The 16,412-nt window shown below is 41.8% G+C and overlaps 1 protein-coding gene across 2 annotated transcripts; it reads right to left on the reverse strand.

The window, feature by feature from the left end:
• Nucleotides 1-8,068: 8,068 nt before the first annotated feature.
• LOC100837823 (tubulin--tyrosine ligase-like protein 12) lies at nucleotides 8,069-14,883 on the reverse strand. 2 transcript variants are annotated; one of them, XM_003558628.4, is made up of 15 exons: nucleotides 14,477-14,883; nucleotides 13,508-13,765; nucleotides 13,013-13,137; nucleotides 12,214-12,415; nucleotides 11,921-12,046; nucleotides 11,542-11,798; nucleotides 11,175-11,282; nucleotides 10,964-11,105; nucleotides 10,694-10,859; nucleotides 10,065-10,222; nucleotides 9,600-9,923; nucleotides 9,421-9,495; nucleotides 9,130-9,199; nucleotides 8,895-9,052; nucleotides 8,069-8,450 (listed from the first exon to the last, which is right to left on the reverse strand). In XM_003558628.4, the coding sequence occupies exons 1-15, from the start codon at nucleotides 14,774-14,776 to the stop codon at nucleotides 8,301-8,303; spliced, it is 2,619 nt and encodes an 872-aa protein (XP_003558676.1). In that variant the 5' UTR covers nucleotides 14,777-14,883; the 3' UTR covers nucleotides 8,069-8,300. The 2 variants fall into 2 exon arrangements, with proteins under 2 accessions (XP_003558676.1, XP_010229102.1); XM_010230800.3 differs by lacking the exon at nucleotides 14,477-14,883 and adding an exon at nucleotides 13,857-14,001.
• Between the last annotated feature and the right edge of the window lie 1,529 nt (nucleotides 14,884-16,412).

The raw sequence follows: 16,412 nt of genomic DNA on the forward strand, positions 1-16,412 counted from the left end.
GGGTTCACTGATCTTCTCTCTATCTGTATCCCTTTTTCTGGGTTAAGTTGTTCAGAATGGTCAGCTTGGATTTTCTTCAGAGGGAACATGTTTAATTTGTTTTTATGCAGAAGAAAACCTATTCGATTCATTTGCTTTTCTTCAGAGACAAAATCTGTTCTTTTTTTCCTCCTTAAATTAGAAGAGAAAAACCTGTTCAGTCCAGTCTGCTTTCTGAGACCCTTGTACTATCTAAAAACTCAGAATGTCGACTGTGTTGGCACCTTTTGTACTTACTGTTTCTCTAGGAGTAGATCTTTTCTGAGACCTTGTTGTACTGCATGAAACTTGCAAGGAACGTTGCTCCTGCTTTGCGTTCCGTGGGGCCGAGATAGCTACGGTTCCGGGCCACGAGCACGAAAAGTTAATCCACGCACACATCGCAGGATAACTGTTGATGGTAGCTTTGAGCTCGTGTTGTTTTCTTGAAACGGCAATGCGAAGTTAGCGGGCAGGTATACTTTATGCACACGAACCATCATCTAAAGCTCAAAAACTTGCACGATCTGGCTTTCTGATGTCCGAGCATCTTTTGTGGGAAGGAAATAACTCTGTACTCTGTTACTTAGTGCAGGAAATATCTGAATTACTCTGTTATTTCGTAGAGGAAAGCTCTGAAGTCTGTTATGCATATCGTTTTCAATTTGTTTAACTCAGGGGTACACATTATAGCGGAGTACTAGTTTATAAGTGATGGTTACGTTTAATTTGGCATCCCCCAGAGCTAGCTATATATGCGCATTTATTAGTGCTCCAATTGTCCAGATACTCCAAAATCGCGGTTGTGGCAGTTGAAGAAACATCCCCGGAAAGAAATTTGTAATAATCCTTCCAATTGATAGAAGTTGAGGTGAAACAAAAGAGTACCTTTCCCTGATCCTGGCTTACCGTTTATGGCGATGCAGCCAATGTTCCACAAATGATCTTCTTTTCTTCAACAAATCAGTGGCTTGGCGTCTGTGCTTTCTGTAATCTTGTGCGTCAAGATACACAAATGATATGCATGCGGCGCATCGCATAAATTTACAACAAAGTCGCCTCGTGATCTAGCAATCTACTTTAAAAAAAAACCATGTGATCGATGGCTATCGAACGAGAGCATGACAGAGCACCAAAATACAGAACTTTCCTCTCTGGCCAGGCCAATTAAGCCGCATGTTATCAAAACACAAATCAGAAGAGCCTGCGTCTGGCTAGGAATTAGGAAAGGAACCCTCACAGATAAATGCGGCTGATTTTTAAGCGCCAGTGGGTTAGGTGCTGCTATTGTATATACACCGTATCACAGGAACGCAAGGACATGATATTCTAGTTTATGATGAGAATTAAAGAAGAAAATGAGGCTGCTAGATTAATCATACATATATGGCGCATGTGTCGTGTCACTTTGCATGTTGATACGGAAGGTTTGTGGCTTCTAGAGACTTGACCTTGGTGCAATGATGCATACATATATATATTACCTACCCGTATATCTAGGGATGTAGGTAGGTAACGTATACGTACGTATGTACGGTCAATGTGACGCACGTACGCGTGATGGGCACGGGCGTTTTCACCTCTAGTTTATTTGCTTGGCTGAGGAAAAATGGGGTTCCGGAATTTAGTGGGAGGCCATGCTTGAAGATCCTTTGTAGAGTCGAATTGGTGATCAAGTTTCATGCATGCCTTTGTCGTGGACTCCGTAGCGGTACACTTCATGCCGTGCATGTAAATGCATGCGCACGATTTCATCAGGATTCACACAACCACACGTATTTGCTTCCTGATTCCTGAGTCCTGAGTCTCTTGGACCAGCTCAACCCAATAATCGAACCCACACGAACGAACGAAATTCTGCGCGCAGGAAGGGTTTTTCCTTATTTTTCTTCCGAGCGCGTGAAAAGAGCTCTTTGTCGTAAAAAAATCATCTCGGTTTTGACGGAGAGAAATCATCTCGTTTGGTTCCAAGTACTGGAAAATCGGAGGATTCATACGGTTTACGAAATCAAAACGAACAACGAACTCTGTGGCAGGAACTTTTCTTCCGTGCGCGTGGCCGGAGCCGCGACGCTGCAACGTAGGACACCTTTTGAAAGAGAGAAAAATGGCACGTACTCTGACGTTGCGCGTTTGAAAATGTACAGCGGATCCGTATTTAACTATAGTTCCAGTGAAAAAGGGAGATTCATAGTACTCTATGGTACTACTATAGAGTTTACAAAATCAACAAGAGCTGAAAAATGCTCCGTACTCTTTTGCCCGGGCAAAATAAAAGAAAGGAACGCACTCTGACTTTGACCTCGACCGAGCCCGTTCCGGCCGGTGTTCCAGCGGCGCTGAAGTCGAACCCGTACCCGTGCCGATAACGCGCGCGTCAACGCTTTGCGGCCTGGACTCGGGGACTCTCCCGGTCCATCTCTTCACACCGCTGGGTTTGTTTGTTCCTCTCTTGACCCGGTTGGGGCTCCGGGTTCTCGGTCGGGCCGGGAATAAAGTCTGACGAGAGAAAAACCGCTCAGATTCACGCAGTATTTGCGTGTGATCGGTCGGGGCTTTCCATCGAGTTGAAGGAAACTGCCGGCCGTGTCTGTGAGACTGTAAGTCTGCTTGGCCAAGTTCATGCATCCGCATGCGCCCCCTTCCCTGCCAAGGTCTTTGGTTAATTTTTCTTCCTTACCAAGTTGTTGCATGAATGATGGAGCAGTAGAGAAACGGTGTCATCTCTTGCGTTTGCATTCAATTCGACCGATTAGACCGGTTAGACTAGCGTGTCTTCTTATCCTTCTCATTGTTGAACAATCATAACCTCTTAATTTTGTATTCGCGGGAAAATCAGAGGAATCGATTTTTTTTTCCTCTGACGGCTCTATTTATCCATTTAATTTGTATAAACGCAGAAAATGGATTTTTTTTTTAATGTGATCTCCGTTTTAAAATAAAATACATGATTTCTACAATTGAATTGGAACTCTTTTCCTTTGCATGAAGCACGAGATTGATCTTATGTAGCATTACAACATCGCCACTTTACGTTTGCTCGTGGTTTGACTTTAATTTAGCCATGTTTACTACGGAGCACTAGAATTTATGTAATTTTCCTATTTCTACTATATAAACACCGAAGTCGACAAATTACTATGTTTGTCAATTCTCTATTTTGCTAACTAGTTATTATCTTTATTCTTGTGTCTTCCTAATTCCTACATATCCAAGATCTTCTGAATCAAACAGGACCCCAAAACATAAGAATAGGAATGAGATAAAAATGTATACGTGACACAAAGAATTGGGAAACAAAAGATTTTTTTTGAAGAACATTGAAACAACAAGAGAATCCTACTAAAAACAACCCAATCAAAGACAAAAACAGGGTTGAGAAGTATAATTATAACGTGATTATAGAAGACACTCGTCTCGTTTTTCGTGCCTATAAATTCAAAAAAGAGGTCCGAATGTAGTGTTAAATTACTGCGTGCTTTCTTTGAAATAGAGATCAATTTTAAAAAAAAGTCCTCCATTTTTCCATTGCCAGTTGCCACGCTCCTCTGAATCAAATGAGCAAACAGTACCAAAAAAAAAAACCAAAAGATTTATATCCCTAGTATTTTCCTCCATCCCCACCCCCCAAGGCATTTCTTCCTTTTTTCCCATTGAATCAAAAGGAACCCTTATTGTCGCCCAAGGAAAAAGATTACTTCTCTATTGACCTGGACGAGTTTGGAAGAAGCAGCTGGCATAGGTTGGGCAACGAAAGAGTGTTAAAACATATAGGGTTTGGTGAGTTGATGTGAAAATGCTGGTTGGCCACTTGGCCTGCATTTATGCATGCCAACTCAGTCTTCGTTCCATGTACGTAGACAATGTACAGCTCATCCTAAGTTTATCTGTAGTTTCACCTAACAATATGTGTCAAATGCTATCAACAACGGTTCAGATACGAACTTCGACAGGCCGAATTCAGTCATAGCTTTCTTAACCAAAGACCAAACTTTTATCGAAAAAGCCAAAGAACCAATCAGCCTATCAAAATTTGTACACCGTACTTAGCCACATACATGTGCGAAACTCTGTGCCCGGTAGTCCCATCCCAATACTAGAGTTGTATTCCTCACCAGAAACAACGTGGCTCTGGCCAAAGTGTGCAGATTCTGTAGCATTTTCCAGCAGTGACGTGTGCGTGGAGAGACAACGGGGAGAGGGACCTGTCCTGAATCCTGACCAGATATTTCATCATCTCACTGATGCCAATTCTATATCCTAAATCCCTGCTTCATCCGGACTCGTATTACTCGCAAACTCACCAAATACTTTGGATCCACTCGTAGTGATTCTTCCTGGCACGACAGCAGCCGCTGCCAGCTGCGACTTCTATGGTTGCTGTACGCAAATTCTTCCCCCCCTTGGATTCTGAAGACAGGAAGAACCAAGGGCGTCAAGAAATTGACACTGCTGCTTCATGGGTTCTAGAACAGGCGGCATCGACGTCAAATACGCTCAAGAGCAAGAAGAAACGGACGGAATTCGTAGAAGAAGCGACAAGAACATCTAGATCAAAGATGTACAGGGTCACCTAAGGCTAAGAGAGGAGTGGTGGCTGTGAGCAGTTTACCCGTTCACTCAAAGATGGCTGCGAGCTGCAACCACAGGAAATACTTCAGGACTACTCTATCTTCTGATATGACTGGCTTGACTGACAATTTGACGGATACTGCAGGCATGCCGACTTGTCTTTCTAAAATAGAAATATACCACTAGTTCGGGCTCTACAATAATCCATATTCTGATATTCGTTATAAATCGCGCAGAATCTAATCCGATGAAAAAAAAACACAACGAATTCATGCATGTATTTAGTCAACAATCAACAAAGAAGTAGGTATATATCTAGGCTATGTCTTTCCACCCCAGATTAGTGATTATAAGTTGAAATGGCTCTGTAGGACGCTTAACGTCTCAACGGAAAAATCAGGCTAAACTAAACCACACTGCGTTTTGAATTCCTCGTAGAATTCAATAGTCATATGATCTTTCCAAGTTTCTCTATCAAAAATTTCGTCCATACATACACTTCTATACTGTAACCACTACTCCACTAGCATTTGATTCCTACCTCCATCAGGCGACCTGATTAGTATTAGAAGTCCATGTCAGGGATTAGGTGTAGAATTGAACACCTCAGCTCAACCAATCAAATTACGTTGCGAAACAGTTCTCAAATCTCTCGAAATAAAGAGCTTTGAAATACATCATACCTGAACATCGCCGAAAAAAATAATACAGTACAATGTCAGTCAGATTCTGCACGACTTGAGACGAGGACAGACAAGACTTGGGAGTTGCACTAGGAAGGCGAAGCCTTGACGAATCGGTTCATTTACCTAAAACAACCGAAAACGACGGGCTCCTCAGCACAATTTGACCTGGATTGGACCCTGATTTGTGTGGCGCCAATGCTTCGAGAACTATACTTGTATTGCCGTCACAAGCTTAGGTTGTATCTGTACCTGGACAGAAAATATGAAGTGTGCGTTGTCAAGATTATTTAACTTGGGGTCGCGACTGAGTTCAGCCACACGAACTGTATTTCGTTTCTAATGTTTCTGGTATCCGTCTCACCTGACGCAAATCGTGTAGATCAACTTGTGCTTTCTAATTTGCCAATCAGATGATGAGATCATGCGCGCAGTTAATCATCCAACGTCATTCTGGGTTTCTTGCTGCTGCAGGAAACCTTACCACTGTACCAGATTTTACAGCGGATTGGGTTCAGACATCCTACGATGGAGTAAATGACAGGAAACCAAACGACGGAGAGAAGAGGAATCTCGAGTTCTTGACCTCGCAACGCATCGGTTATACACGAAATTTCGAGGAATCAGTGGCATCCTTTTAGATTGACCATCGTTTTTCTGTAGATTCGGTCGCTTTCAGTTTTCACCTGCGACGACGGTGGGGCGGATCACGTTTATACTGCCTTTTGACACGGCTCATACACACTTCATACATTTGTACCGACAGGCAGCAGCCACGTCGTAAGTTAAAATGGTGGCAAAGTTGGGGTCTGATTGAGCCTCCCCTCAAATTGTTGCCGTGGTGCGAACAATCTTTTGCCTTTGCTCGATGCTCCCCTAAAGACAGAAAATAGAAATGCTAGGCTGCGGGGTGCGAAAAGGAGATCGAGACGCTTTGCTTTCTGACCAAATCAAGGCCGGAATTCGTCCGTCCAGGAGTTCAACTTCTTCAGAGACTTGTGCATGGATTTCGAGAAACAGAGAATTTTCCTACCAACTCCCCGGCCACCGCCGGTCGATCGACTCACGTCACACAGTGGACGTACGCAACTTACCAACACGCGACGCGCAGCACATTGCTTGAAGCCCATGAACTCGCGTGGCTGGACGTACGGAAGCCACATAAATCTAGCTAGCTAGGTAAAGCTTGTAACGGAAGGATCGCGTACGTGAAGAAGAAAAAGAAGAAGAAGAAGAGGAGCTGGGTGGAGTTTTATCCGTGGTGTCGGGTTAATCTACCCGGGTTCCCCGACTTTTCCTTTGCCGCTTTTTAGCGGTGTCCCCTGAAAGGAGAGTAGAAAGGTGGCGGCGAGAGATCGATCCCTTTCTGGACAAAGCAAAGGGGGGCCAGCTTTTCTATTACCTCGTGCTCGACTCTTTGGTTTTCTTCCGTGGCCCCGCCGACTGGCCGCAAGCTTGTTGCATGCACGAACCTTTTTGTTTTCAACACCTAGTTTTTCCAATATCATACGTGAGCACGCAAAGCAGGCAGACATGCGGAAACTTGCGCGCCGTCCACTAATTTCGAGAGGTTGATGGAAAGAGCACAATATATGTTGTCTCTTTTTTTTTTGAAACTATATATGGTGTCTCTTTGGGTGTACATCAGTGTGACATGGTGGTTGTGTCACACTATGTATTGCGTACCGGACATGTACAGGCGTGGCAGTACAGGAGTATATTTTTGAACGGGCCTGTAACTTTTGCGACATAAGGCCGGCTGTAATTGGGCCTAGGGACTAGATTTCCAGCAAGTTGTCCGGAATTTTAGGCGTGGAAATAGAATGCGGATGTTGCATATGAGTGGTTGCGCCAAACTGTGCATTACCCTATTTTTGTCACATACAGAATAAACAACAGTGATCATCGACTTAGAATGAAAATTCCTGGTCTTCTTAGATTTTTTTTTAAAAAATAAATAATTTAACGGTGATTTTCCAGTTTGTACATGTTAATATGTCATTTGTCAAGATAATGCACGTACGTAGGCACGTAGCCCGAGTCAGGATCCGCGGCTTCTTTTCCCCTATGATCCACCGAGGTTCCTTTGGATCCGCTGCACGTACGTCCTGCTCGGTGATCGATCCTGAACGACTTCCGGAGTGCACCATGCATCCCGCCGGCTGGCGCGAGCTCCACGCACGCCATGGCGAAGCGTTGAAGCCGAAGAGCGTGGCGGATGGGTTCGTGGATGCAGGGTAGGCCGTTGAGGTTGGAACGAAGCGTCGGCCGTGAGTGCGATGTGTCGGCGACGCAGTAGTCCAAGAGGAGGTCCGGGTCGGAGTTGCAGACGATGGGGAGGAAGATGAGACCGAGGATGAGAGTGCCATGCTCGGTTCTGCTGCTCATGGCTACGCAGCGGCGGCCTGGCGGGAGAATATAAGAATAACGTTAACGTGCTACGTGTTTTTTCTGTCGGTTCAGTCATCAGATTTCTGTTGTGATGGCTCGTCATAGTTGAGTAGTTCGTGTCACGCGTGCATCCACTGTTAGCCTTTGTAGCATTGTGAAATGCATGCTCTGAAGTTACTGTGGGGGTAAGCAGCTGCAAGGTAAGGACTACGGTACCTTGCCTTCCAGCGAGAGATACCGACTTTGGAGGATTATTTCTTTCCAAATCACTTCTTCAATCTTTTTGTTAAAGCTTGTTCAAACACATTGGCTAAACCTGCTTTCAAAATCACTTCTTCAAACTTTTTGTTAAAGCTTGTTCAAACACATACAAGTACCATTGCATATTCCATGCTCCATTGGTATTCTAAGCATAACGTTGGTATCAGAAGCACACAGGCGAACACAGAAAGTAAATTCCATCTTCACCGTCACAGTTCAAACACCACCACAGTTTACAATCAATGTTGTACTCTAGGAGACGCGTGATGAACATGGTCCATTTATCCTGTCACGGGTGTAAGTTCAACAGCTTGTATATATCATGGTGCGAGAACATGGGTGTTACAACATCCAAAAAAGAATCTGGGATGATGATTACAGTGGCGATACATTCGTCAAGTCATCAAGAAAGAGGCAGCCAAATACTGTGTTGAAGAAATCACTCCCTCTAATGGCACCCTGGTTTCCAACCACAGCCGACGTGTCATATTTGCATGCCCTCGTGCAGTCTGGGCAATATGTCACCTGCATTTCAGGGTAAGATAGTTATTTCGTCGGAATACATTAAAACAGCTACTGGGCATCACGTTGAAATAAATTCACATGACATGAAGTTGGGCATCCACATCTGCCAAGAAATTCAATTGCTGTATCCTATCTTGGTTCAGACATTCACTTACACTCCTCCGGCCCTCCCTACAGTTCCCATAATACCGCCTATAGTGTAAAATGGATGAAGCAAATGCTACAGCAAGAATATCTGGATTGATATGCTGGTATCTAGTCTTACTACTGAGCAGGACATAAAATGATAATACATGAGTGCCTTTCTTGCTTCGGTAGAACCAGCATTATGTTATAACCATGCATTTTATCACTATAGCTGATATGCATTAGCTCAAACAGGTTTTACTAATAATGATGAGGGAAAAAAGAATGCTACAGTTCCAGGAAGTAGTCAACGCATACCTCTAAAATCTTTGGCTTGAATCTATTATCAAGCATAACATCAACACCATAGATGGCCCTGGAGAATGTGTTTTGCATCTCAGGATGAACTGCTGAGGCTGACTCAAAGACGCGCCTTATCATATTACATATGCTTTCATGGATGTCCAACCATTTAACTGAAATACAAACAATAAATCATCAGTAACCTAATACATCATTAAGAGAGAGAGAGAGAGAGTGCAAGCTGTAAAACCTTGGTGCTCCTTCTCAAACTCCTTAACAAACTCCGGCGTATTCATATGGTTCATCCTTCCAGTATAATTCTGGATGAGAACAATTAGGAAGCTAGATTACATTTTCAAACATTTATTATATGAAATGAGAAGTGGAAGAGCACAATATAACTATATAAGCATACAACTAGAAGGTATAATCAGATTTAGTGCAAAAGGACAGCATACAACATCGATAAGCTTATAAACGATTACCGACATTCATGATGTGATATCATAAAGTGACATATTTTAGTGAAATTTGATCTTACCATCACAGTGAAATGGGTCTCGTATTCGAAAAGGCTAGTTTTCTCCAGAGTGTATTGATTGTTTGCTAACCTAACCTAAAAAAGAAAGGTTGGATGCACAAGAGTCAATAGATGTCATCATGAGAAATAATGATATTCAGCAGAGATTCATCAAGTATCGTTAAAATTTCAGGTCATACCCAAAAAACATCAGAAAGAAAGATCTCCAAAGGGCATATACTGCGGACCAAAACAATGTACCGAATATCAAACTTCCTTCCTTGGAAAAGTGCAGGACACTCAATATACTTTTGGCATATCTTGGGACCTGTCTCCATAAGTCTGATGATAGCAGATAGATCACCAGTAACAGTGGTATCAATTGTTCTGGCCATATTCCAAGGTTTCATGATCCACAAGTTGTCCATATTATCTTGTTTCCTCACACAATAATCTCCAATAAGTTGAGACAAATGGGTCTCTAGGTTATATGTAGGTTGAAGCCACTCAGGCGAGCCCCATGCCTGTAGGAGTCCATCTTAGTTTTAGATGTGACTATCATCAAAGATGCTCAATCCAAAGCAGTTATATAGATTCCTACACAAAGCGATGTACAAGGTTTGTCCAAAAGAATAAGTTATATGCCAAAGAGCTCATTAGCTCACCTTGTGGATAGTGTCTGCCAGGTGATGCTTCATGACTAGGCAAGCTTCAAAAGGAAATTGATTTGTGTATTGTTGGTCTGTAAGCTCTAGAGAACTCTTCAATTCTGAATCCACTTGCATACTCACCCAGATGATGTCAGCGTCCTTAGGGTCAGTTGCTGCATGAAAATAAAATAATGTGAAAGAGGAATTAACCACATTTGAAGCAGTTTGCTGGAACAATGGAATAAAGCAGGTCCGGTAAAAAATGGAATACAGCAGGTCGACCCTATGGGTTGCCATGACTGTGCACGTTATTAAAGGAACCAATAAAACTAAATGCCATACAAATAATCTCTTATTATAAGAACATATGAGAAAAGTAATTGTTTAAGTTCATTTTAGTTTTTTCACCAATAAATATTACAAGATATTTTCACATACCATGACCATAATTTATAACTTGCATGGTAATGTGATGGCAGAGTGCTATCACGAGGTGTTCTCTAAAATCAGAGAAGGAGAATCATGGGAAGATTTTCAGGCTACGTAATTGCTTTTCACATCAAACAAACAGAGGTAATGTGGTAAAAAAAAGGAAATGAAATTGATTGCAGATAAGTGATAAGGCCATATGGAGTTTTGCTTACTGAGAACGAACTCTGGGCGTGTTAAAAACTCATCTACTTGGGGTATATCAGTAAATACTCGAAGTGCGCGGCCATCACTTGGGCGTAAACTTTTAGTTGAGGGCTTCTCTTTTGTTGAAGGACAAATACCAGTTGATTGAAGTTGCTCCTGGTACTTTCTGAATTCCTATAGAGTAGCCAAAAAGTAAGAGAGAATAATCATAAGGCCATTCATCTGTGCATGCATGGCTCCCACACCCCAAAAGTTAGTGTTGACCAAGAAAAACGTACCTGAATAAAATAGTTCTCTGGAGTGTGGAACCAAGCTGTAAGCCTAGCTGACCGTTGTTTGTCTTCGCCAATTCCGAACAAGAAATCTCGGGTACATTCGTCTCCAGTATGAACATCACCGACAGGCCAGAGAATTGTGTAACTGAGATTATTGGATATTAGCAAACTAAATAATATTAGCATATACAATTCAAAGACCAATAGTAAATACCTTATAGCAGAAGCTAGTTTCCCTTCTGGCATGAACAAGAAAGGAGCGATTCTAAAGTTTGCATCATCACTATGGCGTATGGCTGAGCCCAACTCATCCATGACATACCTGCACAAATAACCAAACCATGAAACAATATAATAGTGTACAACAAACAAACGTATTTCCAGTCCTAGTACATGTTCCTCATTGTCCAAAAGTGCAAACAAACATATATTTTAGATGGACTAACAGAACGGATTTAGATTAGATAAACCCCTACATGATTCTTTTTGCACAAGCTTTTACAGAATTCTACTTCACAGTAACTAACATCACATTTACACCAACTCTTTCATACAGGAAAAAGATTGCAAGAATTGCATACCAAACAGGTGTTTCATCGACCTTTTCTTCATCAGCAAGCCGGTATGTCATAAGATATAGCCACATTGCACCAATAACTCTTTCAGCAAGAGATTCTTCAGGTGACCATTCTGGAACACGTGGTTGAAGTGCAGAATCAACTACATGCTTACCGCTCTCTGCTATACTCAACGCATTAACACCATTTAGCAAAGTTAGATTTGGAAGAGCCTCAAGAATGGGAAGTGCACTGTTTCCAAGAGGGCCAGGAATGTCAACCTGCAAAAAGATAAGTATTTTTCCATGTATAACTTGATTCTACTGATCCTAGACCAGAAAGACAAAATAATTTAAGCTAGCAATACATTTCCGAGAAAGATATGAAATTTGGCCAATAATACCTCCAACTCCTGTAACTGTGTAAAACCACTAAATAAATTCAAGAGATCATCACCGGGCACTTGGTCCAAAGGATTGCCGCGGATGTTCAAGTTTGAAAGAGATGACAGCTTACTAGGGCAGAAAACCTGGAGAATCAACGATGTAGGGAGGGAAGTTGTCAGCAGAATACTTGAATTGTTCACCTTTTTGTGATTGTATAATGCTGAGAAAGGATAGTTTAAACCTGAGCAAAAAGATACAGGTTGCCTTGGTGTTATTAAATTACGGTGGACTAATTATAGATATTAGGTACCTCTGGTAGTTTGTGAATACACCTATCAGAAAGGTCAAGAGTCGCAATATTATCCAATGATATGCTTTCCACAGAAGAACATGGATTATCTGCTCCAACCATATTTCCACAGAAACCTAAAGCCCACTCTCTAGCTTTCCTTGTAAAATGTGAATTGTAGATTTCCAATTCAGGGAGACCATCAAGAACAGCTTTGTCAATACTGTCAACATCAATAAGATATTAGAATGGCAGAACAGGATCGTACAAAACAGTATTACATGAAATAGCCATCACAAATAAGTTCTGAAATAGTCAAGATAGCAAGTGTTTGTTAAATCCTAGAAATCACATATCTCTATTACGTTGTTTTTATCACATAAAGGCAGCATAACCAGAGTAGTAGCTCCTATTTTTCAGATAAATTTTACTCATAAACCCCAAATATCACAAGCCACATTTATCAACCAGTCCATACAAAACATCCAACCATGAACTGGCAGGCACCATATGGGTTTACTTTCTCGAGTTTTCAGAAGCCACTTCTTATTTCATTCGTATTTAAATTAAACATGCCAAACCCATCATTTGATGAGCTACAAAAGTAGAATCTTCCAGGTTATAATTTGCAGGAGTGTACAGCTCGACGTTCTCTAGTCAATGACTTATTGTTTGAAGACTGATCAGTAATAACTTCTAAACTTCACCCATCAAGATCACCAAATTGTTCTCCTATAAAGGCTATAACCATTCAAAACACGGAAGATATGCACAATAGAGTTTACATAGGTACAGATAACATATAAAACCCAATTCTTACCCCTGGTTAAGGATAGGGTTCTCGTTCAACCAAAGTGCCTTTAACCTTCCACATTTTCTGATTTCTTGCATTATTTTTTCTGGATCTTGCAGCTTGTTTCCCCAAAGGTTTAGGGCTACCAGATTCTAATGACATAAAAAGAAATAACAGTTTCAGGACAACATCAAATACCAAGAACAAAAACAGTCATTCCGACTACTAACATGAAATTATGCTAAAAAATACTTTGTTGTGGTCAAAACCACATTGGAGCATTCACCAAGCACGGAAGTTTAAAGAGAAAAGTTCTCCTGAAATTTGCTTTAGCACTTGAAAATACTGTATCTTCTTCAAAACTATATTTCCTTCTCATGACAAACCAAAGCATGGAATTGTTGTCTATGAATATACATACACAATGCAAGACATGCTTTTATGAGATCAAGCACATACACTTGCTTTACATTGCAGACAATGTCAACTAAAAACATTTATAGGGAGAGAGAGGAGGCAGACCGGAAAATTTGCTGAAAGATCCAGTGATACTAGCATATCATCATCAATTCCAAGTTCCTCAAGCTCCAGCCATGCTGCAAAATCACTACCCTTCTCCTGGGTTCTCGTTCTTTCTTTCTGCACAACCTGCAAGACATGCTCCAAACCCCCACTCATTTCACGGTCCTGCTCATCTGACTCTTCAATCTCAGTTCTCCTGTCCAGATCCACGCACATTAGCGCTGACATTCTCTCGGCCAATCCCGGTACTTCCCGCAACTACAAATCAGCAACATACAAAGATGAGAATAGGGTTTAAAATTTTAACAAAAAAATTCAGACATTTCAGCGGGCCTCAAGTTTAGCTCACCAGTCAATGTTTTTGGTTTAAGTACAATTTGAGCCCAACCCAAATAGCCCATGTAAACTTGCTCTGTACCAGAGTCCACTATGCCATTTTCTTTCTTCAAATGAGAAGTTGAGAACCCAGTACCTAACCTGTGTAAGTTGTGCTGTACAGATATGTGTTCTGCTACAATTTTGGTAAATTTTGGTGGAATTTCAAATGCCGAAATACAAAATAGTTCCCAAAATTTTGTAACTTTCGGTGGGTACCAATTTTTTTTTTCCAAAATTGTGATTTATGTAAGTTGGCACATCTTTTTTATTTACCGTGTCAGTGGGCATTGCTAGTAGTTGACGGTGGAGCATAATTAGCACATTTAGTTAAACCATGAAATGATGCTGAAATAGCTAATTTACAGTACAGTACAGTCAATGGTCAACAAATTCAGCAGAAATCGCTACTAGGCCAATGTAGAAAAGGTGGATAACAGCACGACATAAACCCCCACTGGAATCAATTTATCAATGTCACATAAAAACTAAATCACAAAATCAACAGGAAGTGAATAGTTAACATATATGACGTCAGTAGCTTCTGAATAAACTAACAAACTGATTTTCTATCAGGCATCACACAACGCGCACCTGCTTGAGCGCATCGGAGAGGCGGAAGGACCACGCGTGGTCGACGAGGAAGACGTCCGACTCCCTCCCTAGAGGGGTCTCGGAGGCGAGCACGAGGCGACGTTGCCTCCCTCCCTCGCAGGGCTCCACCGCAAAGCTCTCCCCGCCGTCGAACACCTCGTCGGCGAGTTTGCGGTACAGCCGCTGATGCAGTGACGGCGGGACGCCGGCCGCGGCGAGCAGGTACGCGTGCACCCGTGCGAAGTCATCGTAGCTGCGGATGCGATCGTCGCATGGGACGGCGGCGGCAGCGGGTGACATGGCGATAGTTCACCGCGAGCGGCGGCGGCGGCGTCGGCGAGTGGGGTGGTTCGTGGGGAGAAGAAGGGTTTAGATGCTCTCTGGCCCCAAATGGTGGTGAAGCGGTGTACACTGTCTGTACTGGAGGCTGGACCGCTGGACCATGGGGAATTGGGGATGGATGACGTAGCTTTAGGATTCGTGCTAGAGAAGTTTAGGACCGTTCTTGCTGGACCAGAGATCTTTACCAAGATCCCATGCCTCGAATGTTGGTCACATTTCAGTTTTTGCTAAAAGAAATCAAACCTTTAAAGTTTGATGAAATTTATATAGAAATATTAACATTTACAATATCAACTAAGTATAACATGAAATATATCAATGACATTCAATAAAACTAATCTAAAGTATTACTCCGCATTTTGTTTCCTTTCCGATTGTACGATCCATCTCCTAATTCACATTAACCAAGGAATGTTAGTTAGGTATTATACTAATCATTAAAACATATGGAGTATATGCATACATGTTCTCTTCAACCATCGGTTGATTTCACATTGAAATTCCCAAGATAAATGAGCTTGCATACTCAAATTTTTCAGATGAACTTTACAAATTGAAAAGAGGGATTTTTGAGATGGTACTACTTAAAGTTTACCTTTCTAGGTACCAAAACTTGTTTTTCCCATGTGAGGCTAAATATTATTTCCTGACTAATAGAATACATGATCTTTCTATACCTATTTTTTCCTAAGTAAAGGACATAAAAGATATTGTTCATCCCAAGGGCGCATGCTCTCAAGAGCCATTTCGGCCTTATCTAAAGTACTTTGGATCCCTGGCTCGAGATTGCACATTTTTTTCCTAAGCGTGCTCATTTCTCCACTAACACACGCTGAAAGTGGCCAACGACCGTTTACGAAGACCTAAGCCCCTAACAAACACATGCTTGGATTTACCCTTCCATCAACGTGGCGGAGCCAGCCGAACAACAGAGCCTGGGCAAAATAGATGTTGTTCTTCTAAGCTAGATTTTGCCCCTAAAAATCTGCTGATTTTATGACATGCTTCCTTTGCTCTAAAGAGAGTTTAACATGGTAGCCCAGGCAGCTGGCCGGGATGGCCGGGTGGTGCCGACGCCCCTGTCCATCATGTTGCAAACGTGACTAGATTCGTGTCTTTTTACCTCCACGGGTTTTATTAAGACAAGTTTGTTCTCCCAGGGACACTTTTACTTCGCAAATTCCAAACAATGCAGGATTACAAAAAGCTGAACAGTGAATTAAAATTGTCCCAAAGTTTGTTCAAATGCACAATAAACCAAAAAAGAACTTTGTAAGAGAGACTTCGGAGAAATTTCTATAAATTGTACTACCTCCTTCCAAGAATAAGAAACGTATTACCTTTCCTCTGATCAATGCTTTGACCACAAATTACTCTATTAATATATTATTATATGACATAGATTCATATCCATTACTACTTAAGAATATTTGTTTATGGTTATGATTTTGATCACATTATCCACATATTCATGAAGTAATTTGTAGTCTAAATTTTAGTCAACCGAACCTAATATGTCTCCTATTATTGGCCGGAGGAGTACTGGTGCGAAAGAATTCTTTCAAGGAAAAAAGAAATAAGCTCGCGTAGTTCA

Source organism: Brachypodium distachyon, chromosome 1 (genome assembly GCF_000005505.3).
Source record: "Brachypodium distachyon strain Bd21 chromosome 1, Brachypodium_distachyon_v3.0, whole genome shotgun sequence".
In the NCBI taxonomy this organism is placed as follows: Eukaryota; Viridiplantae; Streptophyta; class Magnoliopsida; order Poales; family Poaceae; genus Brachypodium; species Brachypodium distachyon.